Source organism: Rhodnius prolixus, unplaced genomic scaffold (genome assembly GCF_049639745.1).
Source record: "Rhodnius prolixus isolate KJV_2025 unplaced genomic scaffold, Rpr scaffold_9, whole genome shotgun sequence".
In the NCBI taxonomy this organism is placed as follows: Eukaryota; Metazoa; Arthropoda; class Insecta; order Hemiptera; family Reduviidae; genus Rhodnius; species Rhodnius prolixus.
This window is the reverse complement of record NW_027411604.1, coordinates 3,407,844-3,422,971: the sequence shown is the minus strand read 5'-3', so window position 1 is coordinate 3,422,971 and position 15,128 is coordinate 3,407,844. Positions and strand designations below refer to the sequence as shown.

The 15,128-nt window shown below is 29.5% G+C and overlaps 2 protein-coding genes and 1 long non-coding RNA gene across 5 annotated transcripts; 1 reads left to right on the top strand and 2 right to left on the bottom strand.

Annotated features, from left to right (window-relative positions):
* Positions 1-245: 245 nt before the first annotated feature.
* On the bottom strand, positions 246-3,416 carry LOC141454086 (uncharacterized). The gene is made up of 2 exons (XR_012458391.1): positions 2,637-3,416; positions 246-1,971 (listed from the first exon to the last, which is right to left on the bottom strand). It is a non-coding gene; the product is annotated as an uncharacterized lncRNA (long non-coding RNA).
* Positions 3,417-5,750: 2,334 nt separating this feature from the next.
* Positions 5,751-14,370, bottom strand: Cox10 (Cytochrome c oxidase assembly factor 10). Of its 2 annotated transcripts, XM_074127887.1 has the most exons (9): positions 14,131-14,370; positions 13,882-14,059; positions 13,611-13,806; positions 13,274-13,449; positions 12,189-12,368; positions 11,970-12,104; positions 7,082-7,196; positions 5,992-6,087; positions 5,751-5,824 (listed from the first exon to the last, which is right to left on the bottom strand). In XM_074127887.1, the coding sequence occupies exons 1-8, from the start codon at positions 14,209-14,211 to the stop codon at positions 6,033-6,035; spliced, it is 1,116 nt and encodes a 371-aa protein (XP_073983988.1). In that variant the 5' UTR covers positions 14,212-14,370; the 3' UTR covers positions 5,751-5,824; positions 5,992-6,032. The 2 variants fall into 2 exon arrangements, with proteins under 2 accessions (XP_073983988.1, XP_073983986.1); XM_074127885.1 differs by having other exon boundaries at positions 5,751-6,087.
* LOC141454076 (uncharacterized) lies at positions 7,625-10,208 on the top strand. 2 transcript variants are annotated; one of them, XM_074127883.1, is made up of 2 exons: positions 7,625-7,865; positions 8,969-10,208. In XM_074127883.1, exons 1-2 carry the CDS (start codon positions 7,802-7,804, stop codon positions 10,168-10,170), a joined length of 1,266 nt encoding a protein of 421 aa, XP_073983984.1. In that variant the 5' UTR covers positions 7,625-7,801; the 3' UTR covers positions 10,171-10,208. The 2 variants fall into 2 exon arrangements, with proteins under 2 accessions (XP_073983984.1, XP_073983985.1); XM_074127884.1 differs by lacking the exon at positions 8,969-10,208 and adding an exon at positions 8,056-8,962.
* Positions 14,371-15,128: the final 758 nt, after the last annotated feature.

Here is a 15,128-nt window from a genome sequence, read left to right as displayed (position 1 = left end):
GTGGTTGAAAATTTGGGAAATTTTGGCCAAAATGTACTTTAAATTAATGTAGTTTTCGTCATATAATGGTAGTGCTGAAATAATGATATTGGGTGGTTTGAATTAGGAGAAAAAAACTTCAAAAACAGGGTAATAAAGAATTGAGGAATAATTGCTAGCTAACATACAATGATCTTCAGCTCACATAAATTATTTGAACGTATAAGCTAATAACTTTTGCAGGGAAAAATAATAAAAATCTATGATTTAAGTCATAGTTCTACGTTTTGTATTTATTTATATACATATTAGCTTCATTAGTCTAGTACAGTTTTCTAATTTAGTGATTTTTGATCTATAAGTTCTTTTTAAGTAGCTCCTGCACTCTTGTGGCGATTAATTGTACTAAAAAATAAAAAAACTTAATTTTTGAACTTAGTTTACAATAAATTTGTTATTCTGATTATTTTATTATTCTTATTGTTTATGGTTGCTGTTTTTTATTCTAATTAATCAAGGATTACTTATTTAAGGTAATGTTAATTCTAAGTTTAGGTTCTATAGTAATAAATGAACACTGTATGTACCAAATATTCTTATAAGAAAAGAGTGATAAACTCTGAATACTTTCTTGAATAATTCTGTTTACATATAAAAAAAAAAGAAAGCGATAAAAACAATACAAAAATATAGAAACATAAATTCTTTTATTAGGTGGTTACAATATTTTAAATTGCAACTAATTACAGTAAAACTTTTTACGCCACATCAGTGATTTTCTTGACAGTACAATCATTACGTCTTTAAAACCATAGAAAATAAAATATAATTAACAAATTAGATAATATTTATTTTAATAATTAATTATGGAAACATATACAAGAATAAATATTGAAACATATATATAATTATGCTATTTAAATCATATTTAAAAAACGTAACGATCAAGTTTGCTAATAAGCCTCCATCTTGTCCAGTCAGTTTGTCAAGAATGTTCAACTATCGATGTGCGGTCAATTTCGTAAGCTTTCTTTTTTACTACTATTAATTTTAAGGAAATTTCAAAATATTTGATTTACATTTGCCATAGAATTAGTTTACATTATTGTTTGGGTAATAAACTAAGCAATTGTTACAACTTTATGGATTACTTTTAAAATTAAACTATGAAAATCTGAACTACTCGATTTCTCCATTACAAATGGCCGTCGATAAAGTTAAAAATTATAGCATTTTATTTGGTAATTTACAATTTCAAATCAACAAAACTAACATTAGACAAGGGTTACTTCTTGGCTAAATTATTACTTTTAATGATTTGAAAACAATTACTGATGGATATAAAGATGACAAAGTTGAACTGTTAGAATAAGTATCCAATAAAGAATGGTCATCCAAAAAATAAAGGTAACAGCCTTAGCTTCCTATTCGGTATTTTCTGCTTAATTATATTAAAGCCAAGTTAACAAATAATAATAATACAAAATATGGTAATGTGTTGGCTCTTTTTTAGTGAACTTGAGATTCATTTATTAAAACTACTTTGGTCAAGCATTTAAGAACAAATCCTTTTCATAATTTTTATCATTTTAGATGATTAATAAAAAACTTTTATGAAACTTTTTTCCATTTTAAAGGCACATTCTTAAAGGTAACTTGATTGCAATTTTATTTATAATTATGTTTCTTCCAACTTAGGCAATTAATTTTTTTTTTAAATGGTTAAATGTTTTAGAAAATACAAAGGTATTAACTAAAATTTCAAATTCTAAATGTTAATTTCTTAAAAACACTTACTTGATAACTCATTTTCTTTCAGTCTCGTTTCTAAATTATGTAGTTCTTGAAACATCAAGTTACTCTGGATAGAATTGCTGTTAAATTCTTTTTGAAAAATTTATTTCTTCTTACAGGTATGTGCGTGCAGTTTAGTGAGTGTATAGTGATTGTGCAAATCAAATATTTTCTTCATCAAGGCTGCTGCTAATCTTCCTGAGGATGAAAGGTAGGAAAACATTTTAATAATTATTGTCTTGCTCGTTTAAGGGATTCCTAGTTTTAGACTTACAACTTATTATTGTTAGATCATTAATTTAAACTAATTAATGCAATCCAAATATTTGGGGAGAGATGGGTGCATGTAAATTAACGTGCATTAAATAAGATTGAAAAATACAAGAAAAATAAAAAAGTTACTAACGAAAATTCCGAATTTATAAATCTCCATTAAAGTTTTTAAATACACATTGCGTACATGCAAATCTACAACTGAAAAAGCTGAGTTGTTGAAAATTCGTCCTAAGGCAGTCATAAAATGTTCAGTTAAGGGTAAAGCATCATCTCAAAACAAATTTTGACGGAAAAGTTATTTGAAAAGTACGGTTTTGCTATTGCTTTATTTGAAATAACGAACCATTTGGAAATTGTTATCGCATTGCCTTAAGCAAATTAATCAGTGTACAGATTCCGGCTTCACTTATGTTTGCGCCTCTCACTATAAGTTCTGAGTTAACTGTTATTTGAAATATTTATATTTTTCAAATGATTTCAATCAAATTTTGCCTAACTGTGGGGTTCAGTTTTATAAACTATATAATATTATACAACAATTGTGCTTGAATTCGAAGTTAAAAAAAAGATTATATTTGGAAACTTACGAATTATATTCAAGAGAAAGTCTTGATTATTTATCATTATAAATTAGCAGAGAAAATAATTTTAACTTCTTGCCCAATTATATTAAAAATTATATTAATTTTATTTTATTATTTTTTTTTATGAAGTAAAACGTGCTGACTTAATTCCCTCAACATTGTACAACGAACACTTTTTTTAGTAAACCAATCAATGATTTTTTCTCCTTTTACATTGATACTAAAGAACACTTGTGACACCATAAAGATCTATTCAACTTTACAAAAATTATCCGCCACTTGAATACACTTATGATTTAAGTAAAATATGTAACTATTACACCGCGTCATTCAATTAAATATAGTAGAAACAATATGGTTGCCTATTTGTAAGGTTTCTGTAAATAAGAATTAATGAGCCCTACCTGGGGATTGTTTTTATAAGCAATTTTCTTGATGTGAACACTGCATATTTTCAAACAATCGATTCATAAAATTAATAGAATATTTTATGCTAATCATTTTAAAAAAAATTTCTGGTTGGATCAGTGGGCGTATTTTATAGAATATTATATTTCTGTGGTAGATATAATTTTTGAATTCCACGAGAATAGTAACACTGAATCAACCGCAACGTATGCTTCGCTTAACACTGATTTTCTCCCCTCATATTCTAGGCAAATATTGTTAACGCTGTTCATCCATGGTTACTCTTTAGACGACACATTAGTCAAATGTTTTTTTGAAAAGCATTATAATTGCGGTTGTAAGTTTTCCCTCGAAATATGCGTCTCAAAGGGCCCCGGAGTACCAAAAAGGGGTTTTCTCAAATTTATTTCACCGAGTTTTTGTTTTGCATTGTGTACGCATCCAAATTTAACTTGGTACACAAATCGTATTTATGTTTATCTATAACTTTTGAAGTATTTCTCTAGGAATATTGGATTAAGGGTTTAGGAGGGAGGGAATGACTCTCAAGATTTAATAAACTTCGTGCATACAATACTTACACATCAATTTCAAGTTTTTACTTTCATCATCTTACAAGAAAAAATCGTTTTTTGGATAATTCTTAGGGTAAGGTGTCATTTCAATGTTATATTCGGTTTTAGAAACTGTATGTAATGTTGGTAAGATGTTGTAATGTTGTAATTATGAAATTACATTAAGAAAAAAGTCGTGTGAACTTTCGCAACAGATTAAAAGAACCATATTATGAATTGCTCATTAACATCGTTATCTTATTTTTACTATAAAATTACATGTAATATGAAAGAAATTAGGAATTTGATGGTCTGAAAGTGGATAAAATAGCCACAACAAAAATAGTAATTTCTAGTAATCCCTAAAAAAATTTAAAGTTTTACAATATTTATAAGGCGTAAGTGATTCCAAACTTGTGTGTTTTATCATTGCTTGCCTAAGATGTGACATCGATCGATCCGATAAGGTTTTGAATATAATCCTGAGGAATAGTTCATCGTTTTTGGTAACTGTTTCATTAATCCAAATAAGAATATTGTTTAGATTTCAGTCATAATTTGTTTATTTTTGGCCAAGATTTCGACTAAAAGACTACGTCATCTTCAGGGCTTTTGCTATAAACAATTAATTTTTCAAATTGTAACAGAATAATAGCATAAACCCTGAAGATGTCCAAAATTCATAGGTCGAAAGCTTGGCCAAAAAAATTCAATAAAAAATTTATTACAGAAATGAGTAAATGTACTTTCTTCTTTCTGGATGCTGAGGAATGTTTTCTCTTTAATATTTTGGTTTTATATCCATGTCTAGGATTTATTAAATCCCTAATTCATTTCTTATTACATGTAATTTTGTTGTAAAAATAAGTAAAGTAGTTAAATAATTCACAGGAAAACGTTCCCCTAAAATAGTCATTTTTTTGCCCCGCAGTATAATTGAAAAATAATCAAAAATCTAATCTCATTAAACTAATTTTTCAATACAATTAATGGAATTGTAATTCAGGTTGAAACATTTAACCCCAAAAAAGGTGTGCTTCACAAAAATATTTTATTTACTTTTGAAATATCACAATCCAAATATTATTCTCAACCTTAATAACTAAAATTACTAATCCCAATAATAAACTAATATATACATTAGTCACAAAATAAAATACTATTATCCTGTTGCCTAAAATTAAAAGACTTTAATTACAAATTACATAACAATGAACAGTATATAACATAAAATGTAAATGAAAAATTTGAACATTTTTATGACGTCTTGGCACTTTAAAAATTAAAATAATTAGCCTCAAACATGTTAATGACTAAAAATATTATAAATAAGCTCGAAAAGATAAGGAAATGATCAAAAATTCAGTGAGCAATGCTTTATACGTTTACAAAGCAGTGAATGTTTAAATTATTATTGCAAAGTTAAGTCATTCTTAAGTCTTAAGTTTTTTGGGTAGGTTTGTACTCCAGTAATATGATGATTTCATTATAGGTTCTTACCTTACATATAAATTGTACAAATTACAAATTGTACGGACATTTTTTATAAAAACAAAACCAAAAATTTATGCAGTGAAGGGTTTAAACGTCAGATTTATTAGAAAGAGAACAGAATTATAGAATTTTGATGAGAATAAAGTGAATAGTACCTTTATTTTGCAAACAATAAGTGATTTTTATACGCTTCTCCGGTATTACTAGAGTTCTAAGACACTAAATCCACGATAACTTCTGTTATGAAATTTTAGTTATAAAATATCGAGTAAAAATTCTAAGTCAACTGAAAATAACTATAAAAATAAAAACTTGAAAAATTGCAGATCTTTGAGATTACGTGGTGTTTCTCCAATAATCAATGGTTTATTTTCTTAACTTTTTTCCTTTCTATCTGAATCTCTTCAGTTAAATCTGACTTAAAATAACATTTAAAACAGTATGACCATTCTTCCCATGGAGTACATATATTTAGAAAAGAAAAAAACTTTATGTACTGATTACATAAACATTCTATTACATACATTCATAGATTTGTAGTCAAAATGTTTAAAATAGGCAGAGAAAACAAATTTACTAAATTATTCCTTATCTTTTAATGACTAATTGGATTTTGCTTGGCTCTAAATTGGGCAGGCATAGACTGACTAGAAGTTCAATATTTGCTTTTTTTTTTTTTTTTTTTTAAGTACATTAGCTCGTATATGATTCTCTGTCAAAAGGCTTTCACAACTTCTGGAACACAATAGAAGTTATGTCTATTAATATCAAAAACAAAACAAAATATTGTACTTATATAACGATTGTTCAATATTAAAATTAGTAATTATTTTAGAGCATTCATTTTTACGTGAAATCACTACAAAAACAAATCTATGCTGTATTTATACTACACTATATACATTTCTAGTAACTTGGCATGTATGTGTGTGTAATCGAACGACTATACGTTTTCATCGTTAATTCCTGCTTCTTCAGTAGATTTATTCTCTTCTTCCCTGGGGGGAAAAAAAGGGTACACATTAAAAAAGAATGTCTAGTTTAGGTATTCATTAAGGACACTGGCCCCGTAATGCTGTTGTGATTATCATTATTTGTCCGTGTCGGGGTTCAGGGTAAAGGTACCTAAACTGCTAAAGCCTCATATTCAAAACCTAGTCTAGACCCAGGCTTGAGCCATCGTAAGACATTCCTAGCTTTAATCAGTTCTGATCGAAGATTTGGGACCTAACCTCTTTTCGATCAAAAAGGCATCATATTTTTTCATATGATCATCAAATGTTTTGTTCCCTCCCTCGCAAAACTTACTGTGGGTCTTATTTAAAGGTGTATCCAAAATGCCTAGAGCTAGAGATCCAACTGGAGTTTGAAAGGTGAAAATGAATTTAAAAGGGGAGGAAAGTCTTTCACGCAGAAAAAGACCTGAGATTGCAACCTTAAAATCATCTTACGATAGATGTTTTCCAATCTAAAATAAAAGCGAGTTGCAAATAATATCCTACACTAGCAGCGAATCTTATCTCAGCCCGCCACTAAACCTCCGCCTTGTACAGTACCCCAGACTTTTTGCCAAGAAGATAATCATGGCATTGATGATTATATATAGAAGATAATCACGGCATTGATTACAACTAGAAGATAATCATGGTATTGATGATTATATCTAGAAGTTAATCATGGCATTGATTACAACTAGAAGATAATCACGGCATTGATTACAACTAGAAGATAATCACGGCATTGATGATTATATCTAGAAGTTAATCATGGCATTGATTACAACTAGAAGATAATCATGGCATTGATTATATCTAGAAGATAATCATGGAATTGATGATTACATCTAGAAGATAATCATGGCATTGATTAAAACTAGAAGATAATCATGACATTGATTATATCTAGAAGATAATCATGGCATTGCCAAGAGTAATCTCACATAATTATTTTAATTTAAATAAGAAAACTTAAATCTTACTAAATAATACTTACGTAAGTGATTTTTTATTAATCATCATCAAAAGCATCAGCGCCGGTAAATGAATCAATGAAAATCGAAACAATTTTCTAGAATTCGCACTGTCCGATTCTTTGTAAAATTTCCAAGCTGTAAATCAATAGAAAAAAAGGAGTTATAATTACTATTATTTGGGCGCTAATGGCCATGCGCCGGCAGGAAAAAAAAAAAAAAAAAAAAAAATTACTATTATTTAATATCAACATACATATTGATCTCTTTAAAAAAATGTTGAAAGTATACTTATATAAATTAACCAACGGCTGTTACATAAAAAATACTTTATTTAAACATCGAGAATGAACTGATTTCGAATAATCTGAAAGTGAAATCAATCACTTCATCACAGATCTAATCAGTTAGTATAACAACTCGATTTGGGTAAAATCCGAAAAGAAAATTTAGTGAAATTCAATATTTTCAATGAGAGATACAGCAAGTCGTGTGTGAGTGTTCACTATGAGATAGGTTAATAACATCTGCAAAGCAAAATCTGTTACTAAAGTAACTAACTAGGTTTACACATGTAAGGAATTTTAGTAAACCGTTGTAACTTTAAACATGTAGGAATTTATTATTAATGTAGTTAGCAGAGATAGTGATTTGAGAATTTAAAATATTGATTGTGTATTATTATTGCTATTTACTGGGGGTGGAAAAAACTAAAGCACGTGGGCAAAGAAAAGAAAGAAAACATGATCGGAAGGAAAAGTAAAAATATTTTGTGCTATATTTTGATTGTAACAATCATCCACTGTGGTAGGATAGATTCTATTTTTTATTAATATTATTATTACTGCTTTATGTGTAAATTATAATTTAATTTCTGAAACTCCAATGACAGTTGTTAAAAACATTTTAACCGAACATTTATAAGTGATTATATTTATTGTTTTTCAAAATTTTAAAACAAAAAAAAATGCAGGGAGTATATTTTATATTTTTACAGGCGATACAACAATAAAAAATGAACAAATGAGAGAAACTAGACATAAGAATGAACTAAAAAATTCTGCAGTTAATTACTTCGAATTAAGTGATCGTAGGAAACAATTGAATTTGAATGAACTGGACGGATGTAAACCAGTGAAAGCTTCTTTATATTCAACTACCACTGGAAATGATAGGAGCAGAACTTATGGAAATGATCTAATGCAAAATAAACCAAAGAAAACAATGAAGAATTTCACTACAACACCGTTGACATTACTTTCAAAAAATAGTGAACAAATTGATACGGTTGGTTTGTATCGTTTTTTAAAACCAGTAATTATTATTAATGAAAGCGCTAAATATAGAAAAATAGAAGAAGAAGAAGAGTACGCAGGACAAGAAGGGAATGATAATGATGAGGTTATAGAAGATAAACAACCACCAAGTCATGTAGCCACCAAAGAGGTACAATCAGCAATAACGAATTGTAGATTACCAGCAATAAGATCACAAATTCTACAATCGTCTTACAATTCCATTATCATCTTGCCGAAACATACTACAATGAAAAGACGTGAACAAAATAAAATAAACGCATCATCACATTATAAATGTTCAAAGGAAATTTTAACAACTGTCAAAGATAGTCAAGTTGATAAGCCTATATTAACTATAGAGCCATCCTTGAAAACATTGTTTGAACATAATTATAATTTAACTAAATCATTCAAATATCCTATATTAGACGAGGTACATAGTTCTGTACCACAATTTAACCTTTTTTTAAAATATTTGGAACCCAATAATTAAGCCTAATATTAGAAACAAAAAAATGAGTTAAACACTGATACAAGAAATTATAACAAAAAATAGGCCAAAACAAAATTTATTAAATCCAAAAAAATTAAAGAATAATCTCTTATTTTCAGAAACTTTATTACAAAATGATGAAAATTATACCGCTAACACTAAAAATAACAATTCTTGGTTGCATAATTTAAAAGATATTTTAAAAAAAGAAGACAAATTTGGAGATAAAGCAAAAGTATCCACTACTTTAAAACTAGAAAATTGGAAAAATGAACCATTAAAATATTTAAATCAGGAGGATTTAATGAAATGTTTCTTAAAAAATCGTTTTTATAATAAAAATCTATATAGTCAAACAACATTAGACAATACTAATGAATATAATAAATTTAATTTGTTCAAAGAGAATAAAAACCAAAAAGCAGAAAAAAGAAAAGCAGCAATAAAATATGACAAAATTTTACCAACAAACGAAATAGATAATAAAAATGTTAAAGATTACGACGCAGACGAGGAAACCCCCAATAAGACGTCAAATTTAGACAATATGTTCGCAAATATAATAAAAGATGTAGCCACTACTGACAGTATAGATATTTTAAAATCTAATAATGATTTTGAAATAATAAAACATGATAAAGATGAAAAAATTAATAAACATGCCCATTTTAGAAGCCATTTAAAAACAAAAAAGAAATCTATAAATAATAACGAATTACCAAAAAATGAACCAAGCGTACAAATCTTAAACCTAACACAAGTGTTCAATATGTATGCAAAATTGTTACCATTAAAAAATGATGTAGAAACATTGCATTCAATTAGACAACTTATTTCAGAAATTCAGAAACAGAAATATTATTCTGACAATGAAAATGATACAATAACATCAAAGTACAGCAGTAAACATGAATATGATGATCTTAAACATCAATTGGCTAAAATTAAAGATACGCTAAAAAATTATTGCAGAAATTTAACGGATATTGAACAAATAAATCATAATAACTTAACTAAATCTCATGTAGACAATTATTCAACACAAAATCTATCCAAAGCATTTATTAATAGAAATGACGATTTAAATTCATATTTATGGGCACTTTCCAATTCTCTGAGAACACCATCATCATATTTAAATGATCTCAACAAAGAGAAAATGCCAAAAGAGGAAAAACTGAATAATGAAAACATTCAAATTGTAAATGCTATAAAAGATACTTTATTCAAGCCTATTGAGAATAAAGATGCTCTTGAAGATTTAGTAAACTACAATAAAATAAAGGGAATTTATCCCATGAAACTGTCCATCAGTGAGTGAGCAAGATTATTTTAAAACAAAAATAAATAAAGATTAAATCAATCAATAACAAGATGTATAATTATTTGATCAATTTAGAAATTCCATCTAATTTGGATGTTTGTTTTATTAAGTCCTTGACATTTCGCTTGATTTCAAGTTCTATGCGGTGAGAAAATACCTATAGAAGTACCCCTTTTTGACCTGAGCCTACCTAAAATAGTTCCAAAAAAAACCTTTATAAATTTTAGGCTCTACGAATAAAGAAGTCCCTAAAGTATCCTAAATCCCCTCACTTTGTTTTTAGTATTAGGCAAGGTCTGCCGCAGATTTACATACATACATAATCCGTCCTCTTCTACCGCCTAGACAGTGTAGAGGTCTTGCATATACTTTTCCATTCGTCCCTGTTCCTGGCGAGTTCTTTTCCTTTTCGCCATTCTATTCCTTTTTCCTGTAGGCTTTCCCGTATTTCTTCTTCCCAAGTTCTTCTAGGGCGACCACGACGTCTTTTCCCTTCTGTTCTTGCCTCGTATACTAATTTGGCAACTCTATTGTCCTCCATTCTCATAAGATGTCCGTACCAGCGGAGTTGGTTTCTTTTTATTATGTCTATGGAAGGTTCTACACCTATATCTTTCCTCACTGTTATATTTCTTATCCTATCTCTTCTCGTCTTCCCCAAAATCTTCCTTAAATAACGCATTTCCATCGCTTGGATTTTGCTCTCTAACTTTTTTTGATAGGGTCCACGATTCACTTGAGTAGGATATGATTGGCAAAAATACCGTTTTGTAAACAGTGACCTTGGCCCGCATAGAGACTTCCTTCTTCCCTATGAAGCTGTTTCTGATTGCGTGAAAAAATCTTCCTGCCGCACCTATTCTTTCTTTTATTTCATCCTCCATTCTTCCTTCTTCATTTAGGTGGGCACCCAGATACTTGAAATTTTTCACCTGCTCCAGCACAGTTCCTTTAACTTTTATCTGTAGTCTCTTTCCTTTTTCACCAATTACCATAGTTTTAGATTTCTCTACATTTATTTTCATTTTCTTTTTTGCCAACTCCTCTGTCAGGACTTTCATGTTAAACTGGAGATTCTTATCCGAGTCTGCTGCCAACAAAATATCGTCGGCGTATGCCAGGATGCTGAACCCTATCCGCTGCTGCCGCAGATTTAAATGGGTAAATAAATAACTCTATGCAAGAGACAAAATCAGCATTTTGAATCCTGAAATTTGACATTTTTAGAGGTTCTACATATTTGAAATTTACTGAATTTACTCTGGGCGCATCCAATGGAAAACAAAATTACTTGGAATTCCCATTTTTTTCCCTTACATTGTTTTCATCGGACATCTTGTTGTAGGGACTCATTAAATCCTCAGCAATAATTTTACAAAAAAAGTATTAATAATTTTCTTAAATACTGATTTTATCACGGAAATTGGAGTTCACAAGACATTTCATAAAACACAGAGGTTTGAGATGGTACTTGATGGGTGCAACTAATTTTCTTAAATACTGATTTTATCACGGAAATCGGAGTTCACAAGACATTTCATAAAACATAGAGGTTTGAGATGGTACTTGATGGGTGCAACTATTTCATTTTAGCTTAGTCATAAGCCAACACCAATTAAATATCAAAAACAACACAGTGTACAGTGGCTTTGCTTTGGTTAGCTAGGGACAAAATAAGACACTTTTGCTACGTGGTGCTCAATTTTTATTATATTTATGAACCAGAAAGTATCTGTAAGTTGGTGAAGAATTTATATCATAAATAAAATATTAGATACTGTAAAAGAAATAATTACCTAAGTACAGGAAATAACCATTCAAAGGAATTGATTCAATGGCAAACCAAGTATTTGTAAGATTAGCAAATGGCGCAGCACAAGATAATGCCAAGATTGCCGCGGTATATCGCAGGGTTGTTCTTCTACAAAGATCTAAAAAAAAATGCCATAATGATTTAGAAGAAAAAACAAAGCTTTTGGCATAAAGTCTAGCACATATTAGAACTAAATTCTCACCAGGATCAGTTACAGCCATCATTCTATAGCCGGCTCTAGAATAATCTGGACGAAGATTCCAGGAAAGTGCATTGAAATGTGGAAATTGCCAAGCGTATAAAATGCCAGCTAATATCCAAGCACCAGCTTCTAAACTTCCGGTACATCCTGCCCAGCCCATCATTGGTGGTAAAGCTCCAACTAAAAAATGCGAAACATTATTTCTTTAATTTTACAAATTAAAATTGAACTTTAAAAAAAAATATTTATTAATATATTTTTTACCTGCTAAGCTAGGTATTTTTATTACAACTTTCGACGTTTCGACTTATATTATGTCATCTTCCGAAGCATATAGAATTCTGTAGTTACTTAGGGATTTTTTTTGAACATTTTCCAAATTTTAAACTATTTCTTAAAACGATATGCATAATAAATATGTTACTAATAAATTTCTTCTGATTAATTCTTCAGTTTATTAATTATTTTAATTCATTAATACTCTAGTTTATAAATCATTACTTTTACTTTCTCTTTTCCTTCCGAAAGACGAAATATTGCTATCTTTTCAACTTAGAATTTTTTTATATCTTTTTAATGAAATTTTCTTGAGCTTCTCGGAGTTCAAAATGTGGTTAAAAGTGTGTTTTAAAAATAATGTATGTGTGCACACTGTCTTAAAAACAGGTAAAGCGCAATGTGTTCGAATTAGAATATAAGGTTACTTCTGAAATAAAAGGTGTCGAGTGTTGCTAAAAATCTCCGAGCGTAGAGAAAATGACATTTCCAAAAGTGTTAATGCATTATTCTGCAATTTTCATTAAAACTAATCCCGACTAAGGAAAAGTAGCTAAAAGCTTGTACTTCTCAGAATAATTTGCTCATTATTGAAACCAAAATAATTTTAAAATTTCTGTAAAAACTAATTCGTAAAGGTTTACAATTCGGTAGGGTTTCTATTGCACCACTTCACAGAAAGGCCCGTTCAAACCATACTTACACCTATCTAACGTTTGTAATCAAACCACGCATTCATTATTATTTTTCTCCGTTTTCCACGTACTTTCACATTTCAATAAAAAAGAAAAAAAAGAAAATAAACTTACCTACTGATCCAACCCAAGTATTGACGATGCTTATCCTTTTGAGGGGTGTATATACGGAAGTGTACAGCACTAGATTAGTTAGTCCAAGCGATAAAGTTAAACCATTAACACCAAAATAAAGCATCATTGCTCCGCTTACTGCACAAACGGCTGCAAATCCCATGGCGTGAAGCGGTCTGTTTAAATTAATAGTTTATTAGTAGGTATTCAGTCAAGGGTTCTGCAAGGGCCTAATTTCCATCTCACAACCACTACGTTCTGACCCTTGTTTTGGGAGTGCCATTGCTACTGATAAACAAAAATGGAATGGATAAGGTAATAAATTATTGATACTCACGTGAGTATACTTCTGACCAATAGTCTGTTTCTTGTACGAGCCATTTGGGCATCGAAAGGTACTTCATGGAATTGATTTACAGCATTCGCGGCACATGATAGAAGTCCAGTTCCTAGTGAACAGAACAGCAACGTGGATAATTCAAAAGGCGCCGGGGCCATTGCGTATCCTCCTAGACTAGTCATGACTACAAGTGCTGAAAATAAGGGGCAAAAACAATGTTCATATCCGAGTATTTCATAAGAATATTTATTAAAAACACTTTACTCACAAGTAAGTCTAAACTTGGATAGCATAAGATATTGCTGTGGCAAAGAAGTCAAGGTGGCTTCAAGTGGTTTATCACTACTTCGACTGCCCACATTGTCCTCACAAATAGTTTGCACATCTGTAGCTAGAGGTTTACTGGACGTTACAGCTTTATGAAAAACTGTAGTTCTACTCCAATTCTGAACATATTAGTTTAAATTTATACAAGAAACACAAACTGAAACTCATTTAAAAAAAAAGGTACACCTACCCTAAATATAACCTTAGTCGTCAGGGCATAATTTATTTGTTCTAATTTCAAACATTTGACAGAATGCAAAACACAAAACATTCTATAATTAAAAACAAAATAGTAAATAATAACACCACTTCAATTCACTGTACATGTTATTCCGTTTTGTTTTTTATTTTGTAAATCGTTATTAGTAACCTTCTGACCGACCATAACCTTAGAGAATGTGGAATGGACAGCCTCCATTTTTTTCTTATAACCTTCCCACTTATGTGAGATTTAAGATGTCTCGGATTACTTACTTCGCCACTAAAATAAAAGATTTCTTTTGATTCCTCTGAATAAAGAAGCAAAATACTGTAATATATTAATGGATTATTTTATTAATTAAGTTAGTTCATTATAAGTTAACGTTTTGAGTGAACAAATTTGCCGGTATTATTCCGAAAGTAACCTTTGAATTTAAAATGTTTAGGTACCAAATGTAATTCACAATTGTTTAATGAGAAACAATTTATAAATAATTAAAGGAATATAATGTAAGTTATTTAAAAAACTTTGACAATTTAATAATTTAGACATTTTACAATCTGCATACCAAAATGATGTTTCATTTCATTTGATGCAATGAATTTGAAACAGAAACTTATATTCTCTTATTCAGTGTAAATGGTAGGATTACAATTGTGCTTTATTTTCATTGAAGATACACATTTTGAGCTGTTTGTCTTAATCGATCTTCCAATGGTGCAATTAGGATTGTGAGTGCCAGTGAATGGATTTTTCATTTTCGTCTTAGGTTTCATTAACCTTTTAAAACTCATTTCCAGCGTTTACATCTTTTTCCCAATCAGGAGTGGCTCTTTAACTTATTGCTGAGTCTTGAGGTGTCCACAGTTTCATCCAGTATCTTTCATATTGAGTGGTTACTCTTCAGTTTTGATTGAATGCTTAGAGCCAACTTAATCACGTAATATACTACTCGTAATAGTAACTTTTTATCGATAGAACTCTTG